Source organism: Podarcis filfolensis, assembly GCF_964270895.1.
Source record: "Podarcis filfolensis genome assembly, chromosome: 5".
Taxonomy (NCBI): domain Eukaryota; kingdom Metazoa; phylum Chordata; class Lepidosauria; order Squamata; family Lacertidae; genus Podarcis; species Podarcis filfolensis.
The window spans coordinates 20,862,943-20,881,516 of record NC_139608.1 but is presented as its reverse complement, the minus strand read 5'-3'; the positions used below and the strand labels follow the sequence as shown (position 1 = coordinate 20,881,516).

Below are 18,574 nucleotides of genomic sequence, written 5' to 3'. Positions count from 1 at the left end.
GAGTCGGACACGACTAAAAGACTAAACAACAACAATGAATTTAATCTCGTCCCAGCAAAATGATCAACAAACAGTGGGAAGAGAACAGTAGCTGTACGCAAATAGAACTGAGATTAGCGTATTTGGGACCTGTGCTTTTTCACTTGTTTGTTAATGATCCAGAGTTTGGGGTAAGCACTGAGGTAGGCAAGATTGCTGGTGATACAAAATTGCTGAAGAAAAGGGAATTGTGGGGATCTCCAAACCTCCCATGCTGGCAAAGCCATACAAGGGGAGGAGGCAGACACACAGACACTTGTAAACATGATATTGGCTATTATTACAGATTACTGATATACAGTATGGAAACTACCTTTGGAAATAGGTGGAACGTAATAAATAATAAAAGCCGCAGGCATTGCGATAAGCATTTATCACAAGCCATACCCTAAGCAGTAGGAAATCTCTGCACAATAAAAGAGATCCATCACGCTCTGAAATATGGGGAATTTCTTTAAATCAACAACATATGGTGACCTTACATAGTATCCCTTTCTGTGTTTTCCTTGTGGCAGTACGCAAGTCGATTATTCGGTTATTGTGAACACATTTGACCTTTGCAGGTTAACAAAGGAAGGTTAGAAAATGCATTCCATGAAAGACAAAAGAGAAAAGGCAGAGCTCTAAAGCTACAGGAAAATGGCTGCATGGATGAATTTAAAGTAACAGCCTGGATGAAGTGTGGATATTTCCCCTTGCTCAGACTGCTGCTTGCTCCTTATGTCATTGCTGGCATTTAGCTATCCACTTCTCCTGCATCAGATCTAAGTTGCCTTGGCCCTTCTTTATGATGGAAGACTCGTAATCAGAGGCCAGGGAATGGTCCAACAGTTTGATGTGCCACTACCATTGTTAAGGCTTAGATGTGTCCCTGCTAGGATGGGAAGAGGGCCCTCATTTCATCTGCATTCATCTTCTTGGAGAAATAAAGGTGCAATACAGCTACTGCAATCCCTTATTTGACTTGTGCATTTTCAACCATACGCTGGTTGAAATTGTACAAGCCTAGTCCCAGGCAAGGTGGGCAGCCCTTAAAAGCCCTTTTCACACCGGGTCCACTTGGGGTTTCCTGGCACAAAAAGAGCTTTCAGCTCACTGCCTTGCTTGCTGGTCAAAGCCCACTCACATGTTTGGGCATACGGTGGTACCTTGGTTCTCGAACAGCTTAGTTGTTGAACAAATTGGCTCCAGAACACTGCAAACCCAGAAGTAAGTGTTCCGGTTTGCAAACGTTTTCCAGAAGCTGAACATCTGACACGGCTTCCAATTGAGTGCAGGAAGCTTCTGCAGCCAATCAGAAGCCGCGCCTTGGTTTTCCAACGGTTTCAGGAGTCGAACGGACTCCCGGAATGGATTCAGTTCAAGAACCAAGGTACCACTGTACTGAAGAGTTTCTGTGCACATGGCAAACTGATTCATTCTAAATCCACAATTTTCAGGAGCATAACACCAGTCTTTAGAACAGCTTTAAAACACTGCATAACAACCCAAAATGCACTGGAAAGAAGCAGCAGCAGCAGAAGAAGAAGAAGAAGAAGAAGAAGAAGAAGAAGAAGAAGAATGCTAATCTAGGTGGTAATCAGTAGTGCAAGAAGCCAATGTCCATCCGAGTGTAACTGCCTGAGAAGGCAAAACTTGCAGAGAAAAATGTCCATAGCTTCTTGAAGGGCAAGACGGAAATTTCCACATAAAGGAATAAATTCATAAAACATGAAAATAATCACCTGGGACATGTATGATCATGAGGATTTATTCTCTCTATGTGTCCATATGAACAGTCCAAACAAGAATATGCAGATATACTTCAGGATTCAGAGTATATCACAGGAAAAAGGCAGTAATAGGTGTAAAGTGTAATGCTGAAACCAGCCCTTTAGTTCATTTCACAGTAGCTTAAAGTTTAATCAAAATGGCCAACAGCAAGCAACTTACGGTGCCTGTTTGGCAGCGGCATAAAGATTCAGCTGATGGGGAAACTGCTTACAGCAGTGTTTACTACACACCCACCCACCCACACCCACTCCACTTCTGATCCATTCCAAACCACCTCACAGAAACAGAACCTCTGCTGCCTTCCCAAGGAGTTTCTAGCTCTGAAGTAAGATTTCCCTAGCAATTAAAGCAAACATGTTAGGTGATGTGGGAGTTCCATGATAGGAATTATCAACCTATATTTCTTTTACAGAAAGCAGCTATTGAGAAGAGCCCCGGTCAGGACTGTGGCATCAGGGGAAGAAGGTTTAACTCTTCCCCACATTGCACTTCCTCGCCCTCTGAAAATTATCCACTGAAGCTGCTATCCGCACCCATTGGAAAAGGTAAGGCCATGCAGAGCTGTGACATCTGGCTAAATAATGCCCCCCTCCTAGTCATGAAAATGGGAGAAGGTCCTTAATTCTATTTCTGAGCAGCAAATTAGTGCCCCTCTTATAATACTGGCTGTGCTGCCACGGGTACTAAAGTGCAATTGGTAAAGGCAGCCTACATAGAAGAACCGGTTTGAGTATTGGCATGTGAACTTTTCACAGTATGGGAACAGTACTTTTGGGTCTGTAGCTTAACATCAGATTTAAATAATAAGAGGCCAGCTAATTTTTTATTTTTGGCATAGTGAAAACACAACTGATTTTCAGAAATGCTGCTCTGCGTCTCTGCAAGTTTGTGGTTGCATTGAGCTAGCAGAAGCCCATGTGTTCTCAATCATGCTTTGGCTCATGCCATGCTTAAATTTATCAAAAGGTTCCAGAAGCAAGCACTGCAGGGGAGCAGTGATCTTTCCCATCTATCCCATCATATGGTACTAATTATCTCACAGCACAGCATAAAACATAACACCAACCAAATTCAGACCAAGGGCAGTCTTGCCCTAGTTATCAAGGGGAATTCTGTCATACACTCCATCAAATATTTGCTGTTTAAGTTTATATCCTACGGAAAATAATAAAAGCAAGGGGGGAAAGCCAATGCAGAGCTTAAGACAAAACTTTACAACTGTCGTACCAATTTGCTTTCCCCCAATCTAACATAAAATGCACAATAACTCATCAAAACTACTTATGAAAACTATGCAGCATTGAAATATAATATGATGATGGAGGCAGGGAAGATGGCGACGGAGATAGCAGCACAGTCAGGTTCGCCTGCTTTCAATTAAGATTTTAAGTAGTTTTTTATCCTTCCTGGACTCTAATTTTATAGTTTTAATGATTTATTGGCTGCCTTATCACCTCACCACTGCCTTTGTTTTTCTTAGTTAACGTTTCATGCCTTGTTATCTTGATGTCCGGAGGGTTTGCTCCCCGCGCTGCTACGCTCCTCAAGTCTGACCGACAATAAGGAAAACGGGTGACGGCTGATCTATTGCCAACTTCGTGTTATGCCCTGAACTACAAGCTATCAAATTACAAATTATAAACAGCTATCCCAAATCTTGTCTCAATTTGGACCTTAGCCTATAGCTGGGTGGAGCTTCCGACTTCCTAAGAGACATAGTTTTTGAAATAGGAAGAATAACCCTGATTGGTAACAAAGATTTACAAATGGTACTTACTAGAAAGAAATGTAGGGACCTGGGGATAGTGACAAGCCCATTGTTCCAGGAGTGTTATGAGAAACAGAGTAAAATCACGCAATACTTTTTACATACAAGGGACAATGAGAATGGAAATGGAAATGGGCAAAAGATGGCTGAGATGGTTGAGTCGAAGCAGGATGAGGCTCTTCTTTTTCCCTCTGCTGCTCAAGATCACTCAACCTCCTCTAGAGGAATACAGGACACGGAGAATAACAACCAAAATAGAAACACAATGAGCCTGGCCCATGAAATAGTCTTGGCTGAGATATTATCTTCAGAACTACAGGAAGAATCCCGAAACTCCCAGAAATCCCAGACTTCATCTATGGGCTCCCAGACGGAAAACAATGACTGCTATCCTCAGGACTGGCTGCTCTCTATAAATCTGGATCTGGCAGCTATGAAAAAATACTTAACAATAACAAATGGGCTGCTCCTGACATTAGTGGAAAATTATCCCCTTCAAGCTAAAGGCTCAGAATTTCATGGTGCCGATCCACCAACCACCCTTCAAGAGCCAGAATATACAAAGCAACCAGCAACCAGCAAGTGCACACAAGGATCAGCAGCGGAAAATCATTTACACCAAGGAAAGGACATAGGGTTGTATGTACCTGTCCCTAAAACTGAATTTCCTACCGAAGTAAATCAAAAGAAGCGAGGCACCAGTAAGAGATCCCATAAGAAGAAAGCTGAAACTAAAAAGAAAAGTAAGAATATAAAAATTGCAAGGAAATCTGTTATAAACCGACGTGCATGTAAAGTATGCTGGAAAAGACTATATAAGCTGATCCCAACAAAATCAAAAACAAACTCTAACAAACCTGCTATACATGGTAGCAGAGAGAACAATAGTGTGGATTCAGGAAAAAAGATCCAGCTGAAGTCTTTGAAAGAAACATCATCGCTGCCTAACAAAACAAGTGAGGAAACGGAATCACAACCCGGGTGCTCTATGCTGAAACCCCAAGGATCCACAAATATTAAAGAAGACTCACCCCATACCATTGATTATGGCAGATCTCAAGTTGAGCCAGTAGCAGGGCAAGACTTGCCCCAGGATAAAGGATGGAAACTGATGTTGGCAGATAGGAAGTTAGCATTTCTTAACTACCCGAAGCCAAAGGGCTTCCTTACACAGGAAGAACGCTCGGTGCATTTTGTGAATACTTTAGATGACATGCTGCCAGGGAAAATAAAATTAAAGGACATTACCTCAGTAGATTTTATATTCTACAATGGATACTCTCTGCGAGTGATTGCCTCCTTCAAAGATCAAAACTTGGCTAAATATATATATAGATCAAGACATCTGCTGTTAAAGAAAAGGATAACGGTAACAAGATTCTTTGAAAACAGCACATGTTTGAAATTGTTTCCTGATGAGTTTACGACAGCTGAGATAAGATTTTCTTGTAAACCAAAGGTGGAGAGAGGACACTCAAAAGACAAACTGGAACATACTGAGCAAGGGTCCTTGAAACTAAGACAGGAGATGAGACTGCCTAATGAGGGGACGGATAACTTCTATCCAGAAGAAAAGGCATTAATAAATCAGTTTGGATTGTTGCCTTTCCCTGCCCAATCTGAGATCTTGAGAAGATTGGAGACCCTTAGAAATAAGCTAACAGAGATGAATGCTCAGGAAAAAGTAAGAGAGAAAGAACCGGCAACGGATCAATTAAAGAAAGAGAACCTCTCTGAAAAAGCCAAGACAGACCCCATGAAAGATTACTCTTATAATACCTCTGCATCTGCAGAGATAAACCTGTTAACAACAGATCTAACACAGTGCGCAAGGGACAAACTACCATCTAAGAAGGAAACCATCCTTATGGCAACCATGAAAGACTACCTTTATAATACCTCTGCAGCTGCAGAGATAAACCTGACAGCAACAGATCTAACACAGTGCGTAAGGGACAGCAACAATCTACCATCTAAGAAGGAAACCATCCCTATGACAACCACAACGCGCTCCTGGACCAGCATGAGATACCTGGATGAGGATGAACTTGGTACCAGTCAAATAGAACACCTCAAGGTAGATTCGCCAAAAAAAGGAGTACTGATCACTAATGTTAGCACGCTGCACCCTTCAATTGATTCCATTGAGTACCTGGGCGACAATACATCTATGGACACTGCCAAAATGAATGAAATCCAACTAACAGATAAAAAGATAGGCCCAAAAAATCTTTTAAAGGCAAATTGACTAAGATCAATGTTTGGCAAGACAGCGTGCAACCTTGCCTTGCTAACTTGGAATATTGCAGGTTGGCAAAAGAGGGTTTCTGACCAATCCTTTGCTAAATATATCCAGAGACATGACATTGTGTTCCTCCAGGAGACCTGGAGCACAAGTGAAGTGGAGCTAAATGGTTTTTCTGCGTTCTCCCTCCCAGGTCTTTTAAGTACTAGAGGGGGGCGAGTTAAAGGTGGGTTAGTTACCCTAATTTCAACAAGGCTAAGGGCCATATTTAAAGAACTAGACCCACTAGACCATCTGGCCACAGCTGTGCATGTACAGTGGAGAACCCACAGCTTGCTGCTGATTAACGTATACCTACCCCCACAAAGAGAGAAAAGATTGATAAGAAACACTTGGGCTCAGTTAGAACAGTATCTTGACAAACTATCAAATCAATTTCCTGATGCCTCTGTAGTGGTGGCAGGCGACCTAAATGCCAGAACTGGACAATCTGATGAGGCTTTGTATGCCCATTTCCGCGAAACAGTCCCCATTATAGAGGAAACCCACCCAATACCAGCTAGAGTCTCAAAGGATAAAGGCTGCAATTATGCCGGCTTATGCCTACTACACTTGGTCAACAAGTTGGACTTGGTTATACTAAATGGCCGTACAGAGGGGGAGAAGGTCGGAGAATTCACATTTATATCTAACAATGGCGCCTCCACAATTGACTATATAATCGTGTCGTATGATTTTCAAAACAGAGTTCTGGAATGTAAAGTGGAGGAGCGCTTAGACAGTGACCATCTGCCATTAAGTGCACTCGTAGCTGCGGGAAAGGATTTATCCTGCGCTGAGAAAATCGAGCATTCGAGCCCTACAGCTCTGGAGCTCAGATATTCGCGTATCAGATGGACAGATGAACTGCATAAGGAAATTTCAAGTAGGCTATGCTCAAAGGAATTCCTCACTAAGAGAGAAAACCTTATAACTTCCTCTAGCCATGAACTAAAGATAAATTTATTTCAGGAGTTAATTTCACTCCTTCAAGATTCCCTGAAGGAAAAAAGGAACAGGCCAAGTAGGCAATCTTCAGCATATAAAAACTCCAAACCCTGGTTTGATCAAGAATGTCAGGACATGAAGCTAAACTTACTGAAAAAATACAAGAATTATAGATCTGCCAATTTACCCCAACTCCCCACGGGCTGGTTTGAAGATAAACGAAACTATAAAATTTTGATCAAAAACAAAAAACTCCTGGCACAGAAAAGAGAATGGAAATGCCTAATAGATGCATCCAGAGAGAGAGATTCGGCCACCTTCTGGAGACTGGTAGCAAATGGAGTGCGATCTACTTCCTCAGAAGTGGAGTATACTATACCTGCAGGGACTTGGGAGGCATTTTTTCAATCTTTATATTCAGCTCTGCCTTTGACACAGCCACTAATACAGTGTGCGGCAGGTGATGAGTGGCCTCCGGTGTCGGTTGTGGAGATTAGGAGGCTTATTCAGGCACTCAAACATAGAAAAGCCCCGGGAGCAGATAATATCTCTCCTGAGCTTCTCAAAGCCAATATTGACTGGTGGGCCCCAGTCCTTGCCACCCTTTTCACCAGCATAGATCAAACAGCAATAATACCAGAGGACTGGGGACTGGCAATCATCGTTCCCATATTCAAGAAAGGCTGTAAACTTGATCCAGCCAATTACAGACCAATCAGTCTCTTAAGCATCATTAGCAAACTTTATGCAACTCACTTACGTGAAAAGTTTGCGGACTGGCTGGAACAGGAGCACATCCTAAAGGAAGCCCAGGCTGGTTTCAGGGCACATAGATCAACTCTAGACCAAGGACTGGTATTGCAACATCTAGTGGAGAAATACACCTCAAAGAAAGGAGGCTCTCTCTATGTAGCCTTTATAGATTTCAAATCAGCTTTCGATTCGATACCCCGGCATAGACTTTGGGAAAAATTAAATGCCACAAACATCGATAGACGTCTTTTGCTTCTTATCCGTAGACTACATGAAAATACTCGGATCCGTGTTAGATGCGACCGCTATGGGAACCTATCAAAGGAAATCCAAAGTTTCCATGGTGTCAAGCAAGGCTGTGTTCTTGCCCCTATTCTATTCAACTTCTATATAAACTCCTTAGTCGGAAAGATGGAGGAAGCAAGTACTCATTCCCCAAACCTAAACAATATACCAATCCCAGTCCTTTTGTACGCAGATGATGCGGCACTTATTTCCTTCTCCTGTGTGGGTCTAAGAAAACTTTTACGAGCTCTTACAGAGTATTGCGAAGCTGAACACCTAATAATAAATTACACTAAATCAAAAATTATGGTGTTCTCCAAGAGAAAACTCCGACATAAATGGAAAATTAATAACCAATCTATTGAGCAAGTAACGTCTTTTAGATATCTTGGAATAATTTTTGATGAGAAAGGATCTTGGTGCCATCAGATTAAGAATTCCATTGCAAATGCGCAAAGATCTTTTAGAGCTATCATAAGATTCTTTTACAGAAAAGGAGGTCAATATGTTCCTGCTGCCTCCCAGGTCTTTGTTGCAAAAATACTTCCACAACTGATGTATGGCACCCAGATATTTAACTGCCAAAAACTCAAGTCCCTGGAATCTGTACAAACTAAATTTTACCGCTCCCTACTAGGGTTACCTACCTGTGTCTCCAACACTGCCATTAGGCTGGAGGTAGGTCAACTCCCTATTAATGCCAGGATATGGATCCTGAAGATTCACTTCTGGCTAAAACTTATATTTTTCCCAGTGGGAGTGGCTCCATTGACCTTATTAGACCCGTTTCAGTCTAAATGGAGATTGTCGCTTTATGAAAAATTGAAGGGCCTGGGGCTTTCCCTACAAGAACTTATAGCCGCAGGTTTTGAAAAGGCTAAAATGATGGTGAGCCAGCGAATAGGAGATGTAGAGCTTCAGGACCATATGAGCAAGATAGATAAATACCCAGCTATCCAAGATTATGGGAAAGGGTTTAATTTAACCCCATATTTGCTGGATCTACAAATCGCAAAATATAGGCGGGCGTTTACCCTTACCAGATTTGATGTACTGCCATCTGCCTTACTAAAGGGCAGATACGAGGGCACACCCTATGCCGAACGAGTTTGCCCATGTGGTCTGAAGGAGGTGGAAACGGCTTCACATGTGTTGTTACACTGCGACCTCTACGGGGATATCAGGTCACTGTTTATCTCTCCTATCGTTCAGAAATTTCCAGGTCGATCTGAATCTCAGCGGCTGAAAATCCTACTAGGAGATAAAAACCCAGAAGTAACACTGAAAGTGGCCAAGTTTTCTGCGGCCGCGATCAAGCGGAGGGCATTAGTTGTAAAAAAGTAAAAGATCTGACCCTTGGACAAGCCCCCCCCCCCTTTTTTTTTTTTTTTTTTTTTTTTTCTTTTAGTCTACACATATATTGTAGTGCATATATGAGTATATATGTGCGCGTGTGTGGGTGTGAGTGCATATGTGTATTGTTTTGTAAACTACTGTTGTTTTTATGTTTTTTTTCTTCTGGTCTATGACCGTAATAAACTTATTCATTCATTCATTCAATATGATGATTTATGCGACGGAATGCGAGCTATCATGGACACTGATGGGAATTTCATTTCAGCTGGTCACTTCAGTTGTAGGGCTTTCTAAAAGTTTTCATTCTTATCTTCAAGTGTCAGCTGGAAGTGGGAACCAGCTCCAAGGAAAGTCCCCAGAGCCCTATTCAGGCAATCAGTATCTGTGGGTACCAAACAAATGAAACATCTTTTTGGAATGTGTGGGGCTAGCTCTCATGACAATCACAAATATGCCGGCCAATGCAATAATAGTCTTGCATGAGAATAGGGTTTCTGACACAGTCAGGAACCCTGTTTGACTAGGGCTCTTATTTACATGTTTGAAACCCTACATGCACAGAAGCACGCATTCAGGCTAACACAATTCATGTGTCAGCCTGTGGCCTGGCTGGCAGTTGTGTTGTTGTCAAGAGGATGAGGCTAGACCTGTATGTTATCACAGGATCCTTCATGTGGTCAGAACCAAATGTCTGAATGAAGCTATCTTTGCTATCATACTAGCTCAATAGAAGGCTCTTAGGACAGAACCTTTTATCTGTAAAGTCCATAAAAACAGGCTAATGTCAATCAGATAATAGGTGGACATCTAAGGCCACTGCTTAAAATTAGCTGTGATTTTAGCAATACATTTCCCACTTGTTTCCTGTCTTACATGCTGTTGATCATAAGGTCACAATATTGACTGCATTGATCTCATGTGTGCAGGCAACCTGAGAATGATCTCAAAATATGTCAAAGTAATCAATTTCTGTAAGATCAAACAGGAAAAAGAAAAATATCCTGTTCTACTAGATATATACAGAAATAGAACCGGCTGGAAATCCCAGCCAACAAAGTCCAACTAGATTTAATAAACGAACTGGTCCTCCAGGAAATTATAAACCAGTAAGCCTAGCTTTGTAGTAAGCAAAATTCCTGAAACGCAGATAAGAAGGAAGATCGCAAGACATCTGGAGAAATATAAGCTGATGAAAACTACCCCTCCTTGTTTTGTTTTTAAATTAAAAGAGAAACAGGTGGAAAAGATGGTAATTTTTGGAAAGTAAGGAAGAAAGATGAAATATTGTGGTTGTTGGTGCATTGGATCTAGAAGCTATTTCATATATAAATATTAAATAAGTGATCTTGGATGGAATTAAGCAAGATGTAAAGCAGGTTCTTTATTAAATTTAACAGATCAGTTTTTTTATGGTTTGGATCTTGTTTCTTCCCCCTCTGAAATACCTAAGCACTAAACTTGAGCTCCAAGTTATGCAGCCCAATTCTAGAACTACTTCTGCTTACTGAGTGCCCTGGGACTTACTCCTAGCTAAGCATGTATAGGATTGCAGCCTCATAGACATAAATATGAACCTGTGCCAGGTTGTCATGGGGTTTGATTTTCACAACAAAAGATAACATTTCTAGCCAAGCAAAGGACACTCCTAAACTAACTAAATAGCCATTCACTTCAAAATTGCTACCCAACTCAAGCAAAGTCCTTGCCGGGAACAAGAGGCGGGAGAGTTACTCTTAGGGTGGCCGCATAAGGCCTGCTAAAGAAGAAGTGTACCACTGAAAAGAGAGCAAAATAGGGTGCAGGAGTGCATAAAACTTGCACACACTAATTTATATGTGTTGATGCAAATTTGGAATAATTAACTGCTGTATAATTAACTAGAAAGGCTGTGCATCCCTCCACAGTGGGGCTGTGTGGCTTGTGTGCTTATTGCTCAGGAGGTAACTGCTGAGGGGCAACTTCAAGCTGTCTGCTTCCATCCCTTCTTCTGGGTCTGTACTTTAAGAACTGGATGGGACAACTCTTCAAATAGAGGAGTCCTTCAAATTGTGGATTGTCCGCAGGCAACCCTTCAAATAGAGTGTTATCCTCTGTAAAGTGGGATACATAGTTATAAGAATCATAACAGCTAGGGCTTATCCACACTTACCTTTCTGCCACACTTTTCAGGCACAGTCTGCACTTTAAAGCTCTCTGTCTGACGGCCCCACTGTTTTTCTCTGAAGCTGAATCAGAGCAAACAACAATCCACAGAAAACCTGAATAGCTGTTTGCTCCAATTCAGCTTTAAAGAGCGGGTTTTTGAGGGGGAAGCTCTGGAGCAAAAAAGAGGGCACTTGGACATGGACCTGTGCCTGGAAAGAACCATAGAATTTTAGAGTTGTAAGGGACCCTGAGGATCATCTAGTCCAACCCCTGCAATGCAGGAATATGCAGCTGTCCCATACGGGGATCGAACCTGCATCCTTGGCATTATCAGAACCATGTTCCAACCAACTGAGTTATCCAGGCTGAGTGGGGCAAAAGTGTGGATAAGCCCATCGTTTAACTATGGCAAACTGAAGCTTTATGTGAATCACAATCCTTTTCCTTTCTTGCCAAGAGAGGACTCAATAGCAGGGCCTATATCACATCATTGCTAAATCATTGTATGAGAAAAGCTACCAGTGGAACAAATTTCCTGCACTCTGGGATCTCCTAGGTCTTTGAAGGGGTCCTTAAATAGATTAAGTGAAGTTTCCCTAAAGAAATATAGAACAAGGAACTAAACTGGTTTCTCAACTGTAGGTTTCATTAAATCTTAAAGGCATTTCTATACAAATTCTCACTGATTTGTTGACTAACTGCTCAAAGCTGCACCAGTAAGCAACACTCACCCAAATCCCAAGTGTGTTTACCCAAAGTATACCCAACCCTCCAAATGCCCTGAAAATACTGGGATTGTCATGAAAATCCTAAAGCCATCATGGCTCTCACTTTCTCATGCACAGCCCCAAATTTCCAAGGGTCTTACTGGAAGTTCAGATATGTGCATCCATTTAACACATTTCTTAGATCTATGCCTCCTGCTCCCTTGCCCCTCCCACTCAACATGGTGTCACTTCCTGTTTTTATGTGCATGTGTGTAAACAAATATACTTGTGCCTACCTAGAGAGCACCCTGAATATGTATTTTTGAGTGGGATTATTTTGCTTTTCAAAATGATAGATGCTTCCCAAGAACACTAATCAAAGAAATAATGTTTCATTTTAAAGGTATATAGAACACAACTGAAGTGGCAGTTCTGAGAACTCTTCGTACTTATACCTTGTATATTGCAGTACAGTCATGTTGTAACAAACTGTTAGTCATGTGTGGTTTGACACAGATTGCGTATTCACCATACTCCTTACATTTAATATTAATAAAATTGCAGCAAATTCCAGTTTGGCTAATGCAACACCAAACAGCTGTGTATTATTTGTAGCAGGATCTTGTGAACAGTTTCTTAAGAAATGGGTGGGATGAAGAAGAGTCTCGCTCTTGATGTACTAACTGCAGAAATTAAAGAAGTTCAGATTGCAGCCAAATTTCAGAACAAGTAGTTTTTGGAGTTATGGAAATATTAGCTAAGTGTCCCACGTGCAATGGACATGAAGGTATGGCTGTGCATGTATGGAGTATCAGTCACATCAATCTTACAACGTGTCTTACTCTGGGAATTTTGCCTCAATAATCTTACTTAAGGAATTCTCAGGAAATTACAACAGTAAAAGAGAATTCTACAATAATGGCACAGTTTAATTACTGGAGTCACCATGCTAAAAGCTTTGGTTCACACTGAAATGAACCCAATAGGATACAACTGTGGGGAAATTAGGAGGGCTTCTCATTCATTCATTCATTCATTCATTCATTCATTCATTCATTGAATTTATATACTGCCCTATACCCGGAGGTCTCAGGGCAGTTCACAAAAAAAAATCACAATATATAAAATCAAAATAAAAGCAATAATCCAATACCCCCCCTGAAAAAAGAGCCACATTTTAAAGGGTATAGGATGTTGATTAGGTCAGCCAAAGGCCTGGTTAAAAAGGAACGTTTTTGCCTGGCGCCTAAAGGTGTGTAATGAAGTCGCCAGGCGAACTTCCCTGGGGAGAGCATTCCACAGATGGGGAGCCACTGCAGAGAAGGCCCGTTCTCGTGTTGCCACCTTCCTGACCTCTCAGGGAGGAGGCACATGAAGGAGGGCCTCAGAAGATATCTCTGCAGGTGATCATGGTGATCTAGCCAGTGTAAAAGAGACAAGGCGGTCTTTCAGGTAACCTGGTCCTAAACCTTTTAGGGCTTTATACACTAGCAGTAATACTTGGAACTTAGTGCATTGCATTCATGACCAACTAATTCATTACAGTGGGTCTACTACTCTGAGCATAAACTAGTTAGATACAACCCATGAAAAAGAGTCCTGGGAACTCTGAGCACATATAGGACTTGTTAGCGGAAGCACACAGCAAGCATGCAAGGGCAGCCTGCTAGCAGGTCCTTTATGAGGTAAAGCACAATGAAGCACAGAAACAACGCAGAGGCAAGAAGGAATCTCAAGACAGTGCCTTTTAAAACAACGCTGTTATGCAGAAACACGTTTCAGCTAGTGAAAAGAACTCATGCTTAGAGGAGGCTGGTTGACAGCTTAAAAGAAGGTCCTAAAGTATTTTCTAAAATGCTCCCATCATTTCAAAGGGTCAGGCCTCTTACCTTCAATAACACACTCATCTGGGAGAGGAATTTTCTTCCCCATCTCCATGACATATGCTTTCACTTTAGAGAGATTTTCCTTTAAGTGAAAGTAAAGCTTATCTTGATACTCGGCAGGATTCTGTATTGTCTTCGGGCTCCCTTCATGGCAGTTTTCTTTAACGGGTTCTGGCAGATTCTCTGGTTCTGTACATTTGATACTTGGGTGAGAAAGTGAAGACTGTTCCAGCTGCGACTCTTCAGTGTCTGCACTGGAAGGCAATTTGTCGGCTTCTTGGCTCAGATAGATATCTGTGAAAGAGATGCCGGCTGTAACATCTCCATTCTCCATCTCTTGTCCATTGTCAGAATGAACACTCCTCAAACGGACAGCATGCAAAGCTAGACTCTTGGACCTGCAGTGTAAACAAAGGCAGGAACAAATGGCTTGGGCAAAAGGCAAAATGGACTGTGGTGCATGGCGGGGGGGGGGGGAGAGTAAGAACCTTAATTAGCTCCAAACCATAATTAGCACTAAATGATAGTTGCTTTATAGGGACGCGGGTGGCGCTGTGGGTTAAACCACAGAGCCTAGGACTTGCTGATCAGAAGGTCGGCAGTTCGAATCCCCGTGACAGGTGAGCTCCCGTTGCTCGGTCCCTGCTCCTGCCAACCTAGCAGTTCGAAAGCACATCAAAGTGCAAGTAGATAAATAGGTACCGCTCTGGCAGGAAGGTAAACGGCATTTCCGTGCACTGCTCTGGTTCGCCAGAAGCGGCTTAGTCATGCTGGCCACATGACCCGGAAGCTGTATGCCGGCTCCCTCTGCCAATAAAGTGAGATGAGTGCCGCAACCCCAGAGTCAGCCATGACTGGACCTAATGGTCAGGGGTCCTTTACTATAGTTCTTTTGCATAAACCGAAGCTGATTTCCTCAAACCAGTCTGGGATGATGGTCTGGGATTCTGGTTTGTGCAAACCTATTATACTTGTCAGGTTAAATTGCAAGCTATTATTTGCTGCTAACAAAAAGTTTGATTGTGAAGGAAGGAGAGAGGTAAGGAGGGAACATAAAAGCTCGAGGCTCACTGCTGATATTTGCTGATCATCTCATTGTGGCCAACACCTTATCTAATAATATCCAAATCCAAAATCAATACAGTGACTCAGAGTATATACCACATAAACTACTGAAAAAATTAATCACACTGCACAGCAGAAATAACCATTCAAAATGGCCATATCTACTGCAAGTATTTTTGTTTGTTAGCCTTCTTTCCAATAATTAAGGAAATACACAGTTTTGTCCTTGAGAAATGAGCGAACCTCATAGATGATTCATCTTCTCCCGCTGAAAACAGATGTGACCTCTATTGAAAACTTAAACTTTTTTAAAAGTTTCAACTGATGTTGTAAGCTGCAACTTGCGTGCCAAGCAAATTCGTAAGAATGGGTCTGGGATGTAAGTGCACTGCTTTAATGGAATTTCAGTGTAAATTTATGCTCTTCTGCCTTTGAGATTAACACAGAAAACTATCCAAGTTTCAACAAAGGCAAAAGCTGCTCCCTCCTTGCCACTCGGTGAAGCCTTCTATTATCAAATGAGTGGATGGCTTTTGCCAGTCTTATATCTGCCAGTTCTGCCCCCGCCCACTTGCAACTTGAGTCCTTTTGGGGTATTCACCCCTATGTTATTGAATTAGGTGGAGGAGAGAATGGGCCTGTGCCACTAGTTCTGGCCTGGCCGTCATGTGCTATTCTGGCTCTGATTCCCAGCATTTGTGCATCAGGGGGGATGTCTTGCCATGTGATCGGGAGCCTTGATTGTGCAGTATTCCATCTCACATCGAGAGCTACATACATATACACCAGGCTCACCTTTACCATTGTTTCCTTAATGTGTGGATGGTAGGGGATGTGATGGCAGAAGTGTAGCCAGAGGGCACAGACCTGCTCCACCCCTCTATATGATTACAATTGCCATAAAAGGGTTTTGGTTGGTCTGGGACTGTATGGAAAAGGGTAGTAGTGGAAGAAAAGTTAGCAGTAGGAAAGGTTGGCATTGACAGAGATCTGCCACCAAGTCACCCCAATCTGAGCTGAAATTAGAGGGGCACCTGGCTCAGATCATAATGGCCTTGGGATTTCAGAACTGGGACAGCTGGCATCTCTACTCGAAAATTCTTAACAGGATTATTTATCAGAAATTGTTTTGAGAAATCTTGCTACTGGAGGATTACATGGTAGCTTGTTCCAGAGTGGGCACCAGACTTCAGAGGGCCCCCCCAAACACACACACCACCCAATGCAACCAAATCTCTTCCCCACCCTACCCCCCACTGCCACCACTGTAGCAACTGGGCCCCTGGCAGAAGTACCGCTTCTGAACAGGAGCTAAGCTCAGCTCCCACCCATGGTTGCTGCCTGCCATTTTAATTTACCAGGGAATGCAACGCTCTAGTACAAAGATCTATGAAACCCATAGATTTCATAGCTCTGATGGGCTGGGGCATTGCATTTTTGGTAAATGAAAATGGTGGGGAGCCACTGCAGATGTGAGCCAAGCTTGACTCCCGTTCAGAAACAGCTGTCCCACCATGAAAATGACCGAGGGGCCCAGTGAGGAGGCGGCAGGGTGGCACAGCTTTGTTGGGCTGGTGAAGGGCCCTTCTGAGCACCTACAGCCCTTGATCAGTGCCCAGTCTAGGTAACAGTTAGCGCAAGACCTGGCTTGTGCTATTGTTTAATTCAACATCTTAAAAACCTGAAGATTAACATTATTTACAAAGAAATACTGCCCTAGATAGGACTTTCTTGTTTGGGGGTGGGTTTCTTTTGCTGTTGTTATCCCTAATGCTTTACATATGTGATACAATCTCTTTTAATGCTTTGTCTTTATTAATTTTGCATTATGCCAGATTAATTCTAACCAATTGTTTGCTGCATTTGTACCTTTCGTTTTCTCTGGATCTGCTTTGACTATATATTTATGTATGTCTGCATACTTTTCACTCGTTGACAGTGCTTATAAACCTGCTGTTAAGGTGTCCAAATTGCCAAAAGAATTTCGCCAACTATACTTACGGAAAGCGATCTTCATTTTTGCCTGAACTTTTTCAAATCCAGTGTTCCTTTGCACCTCCCCCTGCACTCTGGAGCACAAGGTAGGTTAAACAAATAACTCGGAGATCTTATCCAGCTCTTAGAGTTATTGACAAGATGTCTGGATACAATTAAATGTCTGATGCCCACAGGTACTATGTAACTTGCCTGTTCACTTTAACATTTGGGGGTTTTTTTCCATGAAAAATTATGTATGGGAAAACCAATCGGCATGCAAAACCACTGACACACTGCACTGAAGCATACCTGTTAAACCTCATGTCCTTCCTTTCTTCTTTAGAAACCTGGCCAAGACTATACCGGCGTACAGAGCCAGGAGTACTGCTGTCAATGTTTATTTTCTCTTCAAAAGCTTGTTTTTTAACCTGAAGCTTTTCATCGTCTTCATTCCCATTCATAGTGGATTTTAAGTCATCCAGCTGAGAAGGAGATTCTGTTTCAGCAACATCTTCTACCCTAGGAGAAGTGAAAAACTGGGGGGTTAACAGAAACATCGTCCTATTTTGCAGGTGGTAAAAATAAAAAATATATATGTATCTCTAAGGGTCCATATATATGCCAGCATTTATTCCAAGTGCATCTGTGGCCAGGTTCTTTCGAGGGATCATCATTCCCATTTAGTCCAGGCCTACACCTTTCTGACTTGTGCTATATAATTCTCTACTGTCGGTCTTACCTCACAGCTCCTTCCCATATGTCATATTTGGCCAAAGAGTGGTGTAAAAAGGTGCCAAAATAAATAAAAGGCTGTATCATATATCTGTCATAAGGAGTTGACTAAATTGACTTTAGAGGCAACTTTTACAAGATAATTTCAAACATTTCGCTCTGTGGAAATATATTACAATCAGTGAGAAGAAGAAGAAGAAGAAGAAGAGTAGTAGTAGTAGTAGTAGTAGTAGTAGTTTGGATTTGATATCCCGCTTTATCACTACCCGAAGGAGTCTCAAAGCAGCTTACATTCTCCTTTCCCTTCCTCCTCCACAACAAAGACTCTGTGAGGTGAGTGGGGCTGAGAGACTTCAAAGAAGTATGACTAGCCCAAGGTCACCCAGCAGCTGCATGTGGAGGAGCGGAGACGCGAATCCGGTTCACCAGATTACGAGTCTACTGCTCTTAACCACTACACCACACTGGCGCTCAAGAACAGGGGACTTTTGACACCACCAGCTATACGCTGTGAGGATGCCTAGACTGGCTTGCCCCCTGCTTGAATCAATGGCATCATCACCTTGTGTAGAGGCCTACATGTGGGTGCAGTGTGGCTATGTCCGTATTGTGCAAACTGCCTCAAGGGCTACTGCTGAATATATTACTAAGAGAACAATAGATGAGAAATAAATTTGGATGTCTAAGCAAAGAGCTAGAGGAAGAATTCCCAGTGATATGATCTTGAATACCAGCTGGACATCTCTAAGGCAAGTATTCTAAAATGCAATTTAGAACAGATTAGTAAAAGTGCTATATATAACGAGCAGCCTTTAGACACCTGCAACTAATTTGCTGTCAATGTATATAAATGTGT

General features: G+C 42.2%; 1 protein-coding gene across 19 annotated transcripts in view; it reads right to left on the bottom strand.

Moving 5' to 3' along the window:
* Positions 1–18,574, bottom strand: part of VEPH1 (ventricular zone expressed PH domain containing 1) — a 154,004-nt gene that overhangs the window by 41,543 nt on the left and 93,887 nt on the right. For 18 of the 19 annotated variants that reach the window (XR_014547960.1, XR_014547961.1, XM_083613214.1 and 15 more), the window contains 2 exons: positions 17,296–17,505; positions 13,948–14,342 (listed from right to left, as the gene is read on the bottom strand). Coding sequence is in view for 17 of the 19 variants with exons in the window: in XM_083613214.1 (XP_083469340.1) it covers positions 13,948–14,342; positions 17,296–17,505 (605 nt within the window). In the remaining 2 variants the exon portion in view is untranslated. Of the gene's footprint in view, positions 1–13,947; positions 14,343–17,295; positions 17,506–18,574 lie in introns of those variants that run through there. The other variant, XM_083613206.1, reaches the window with a different exon arrangement.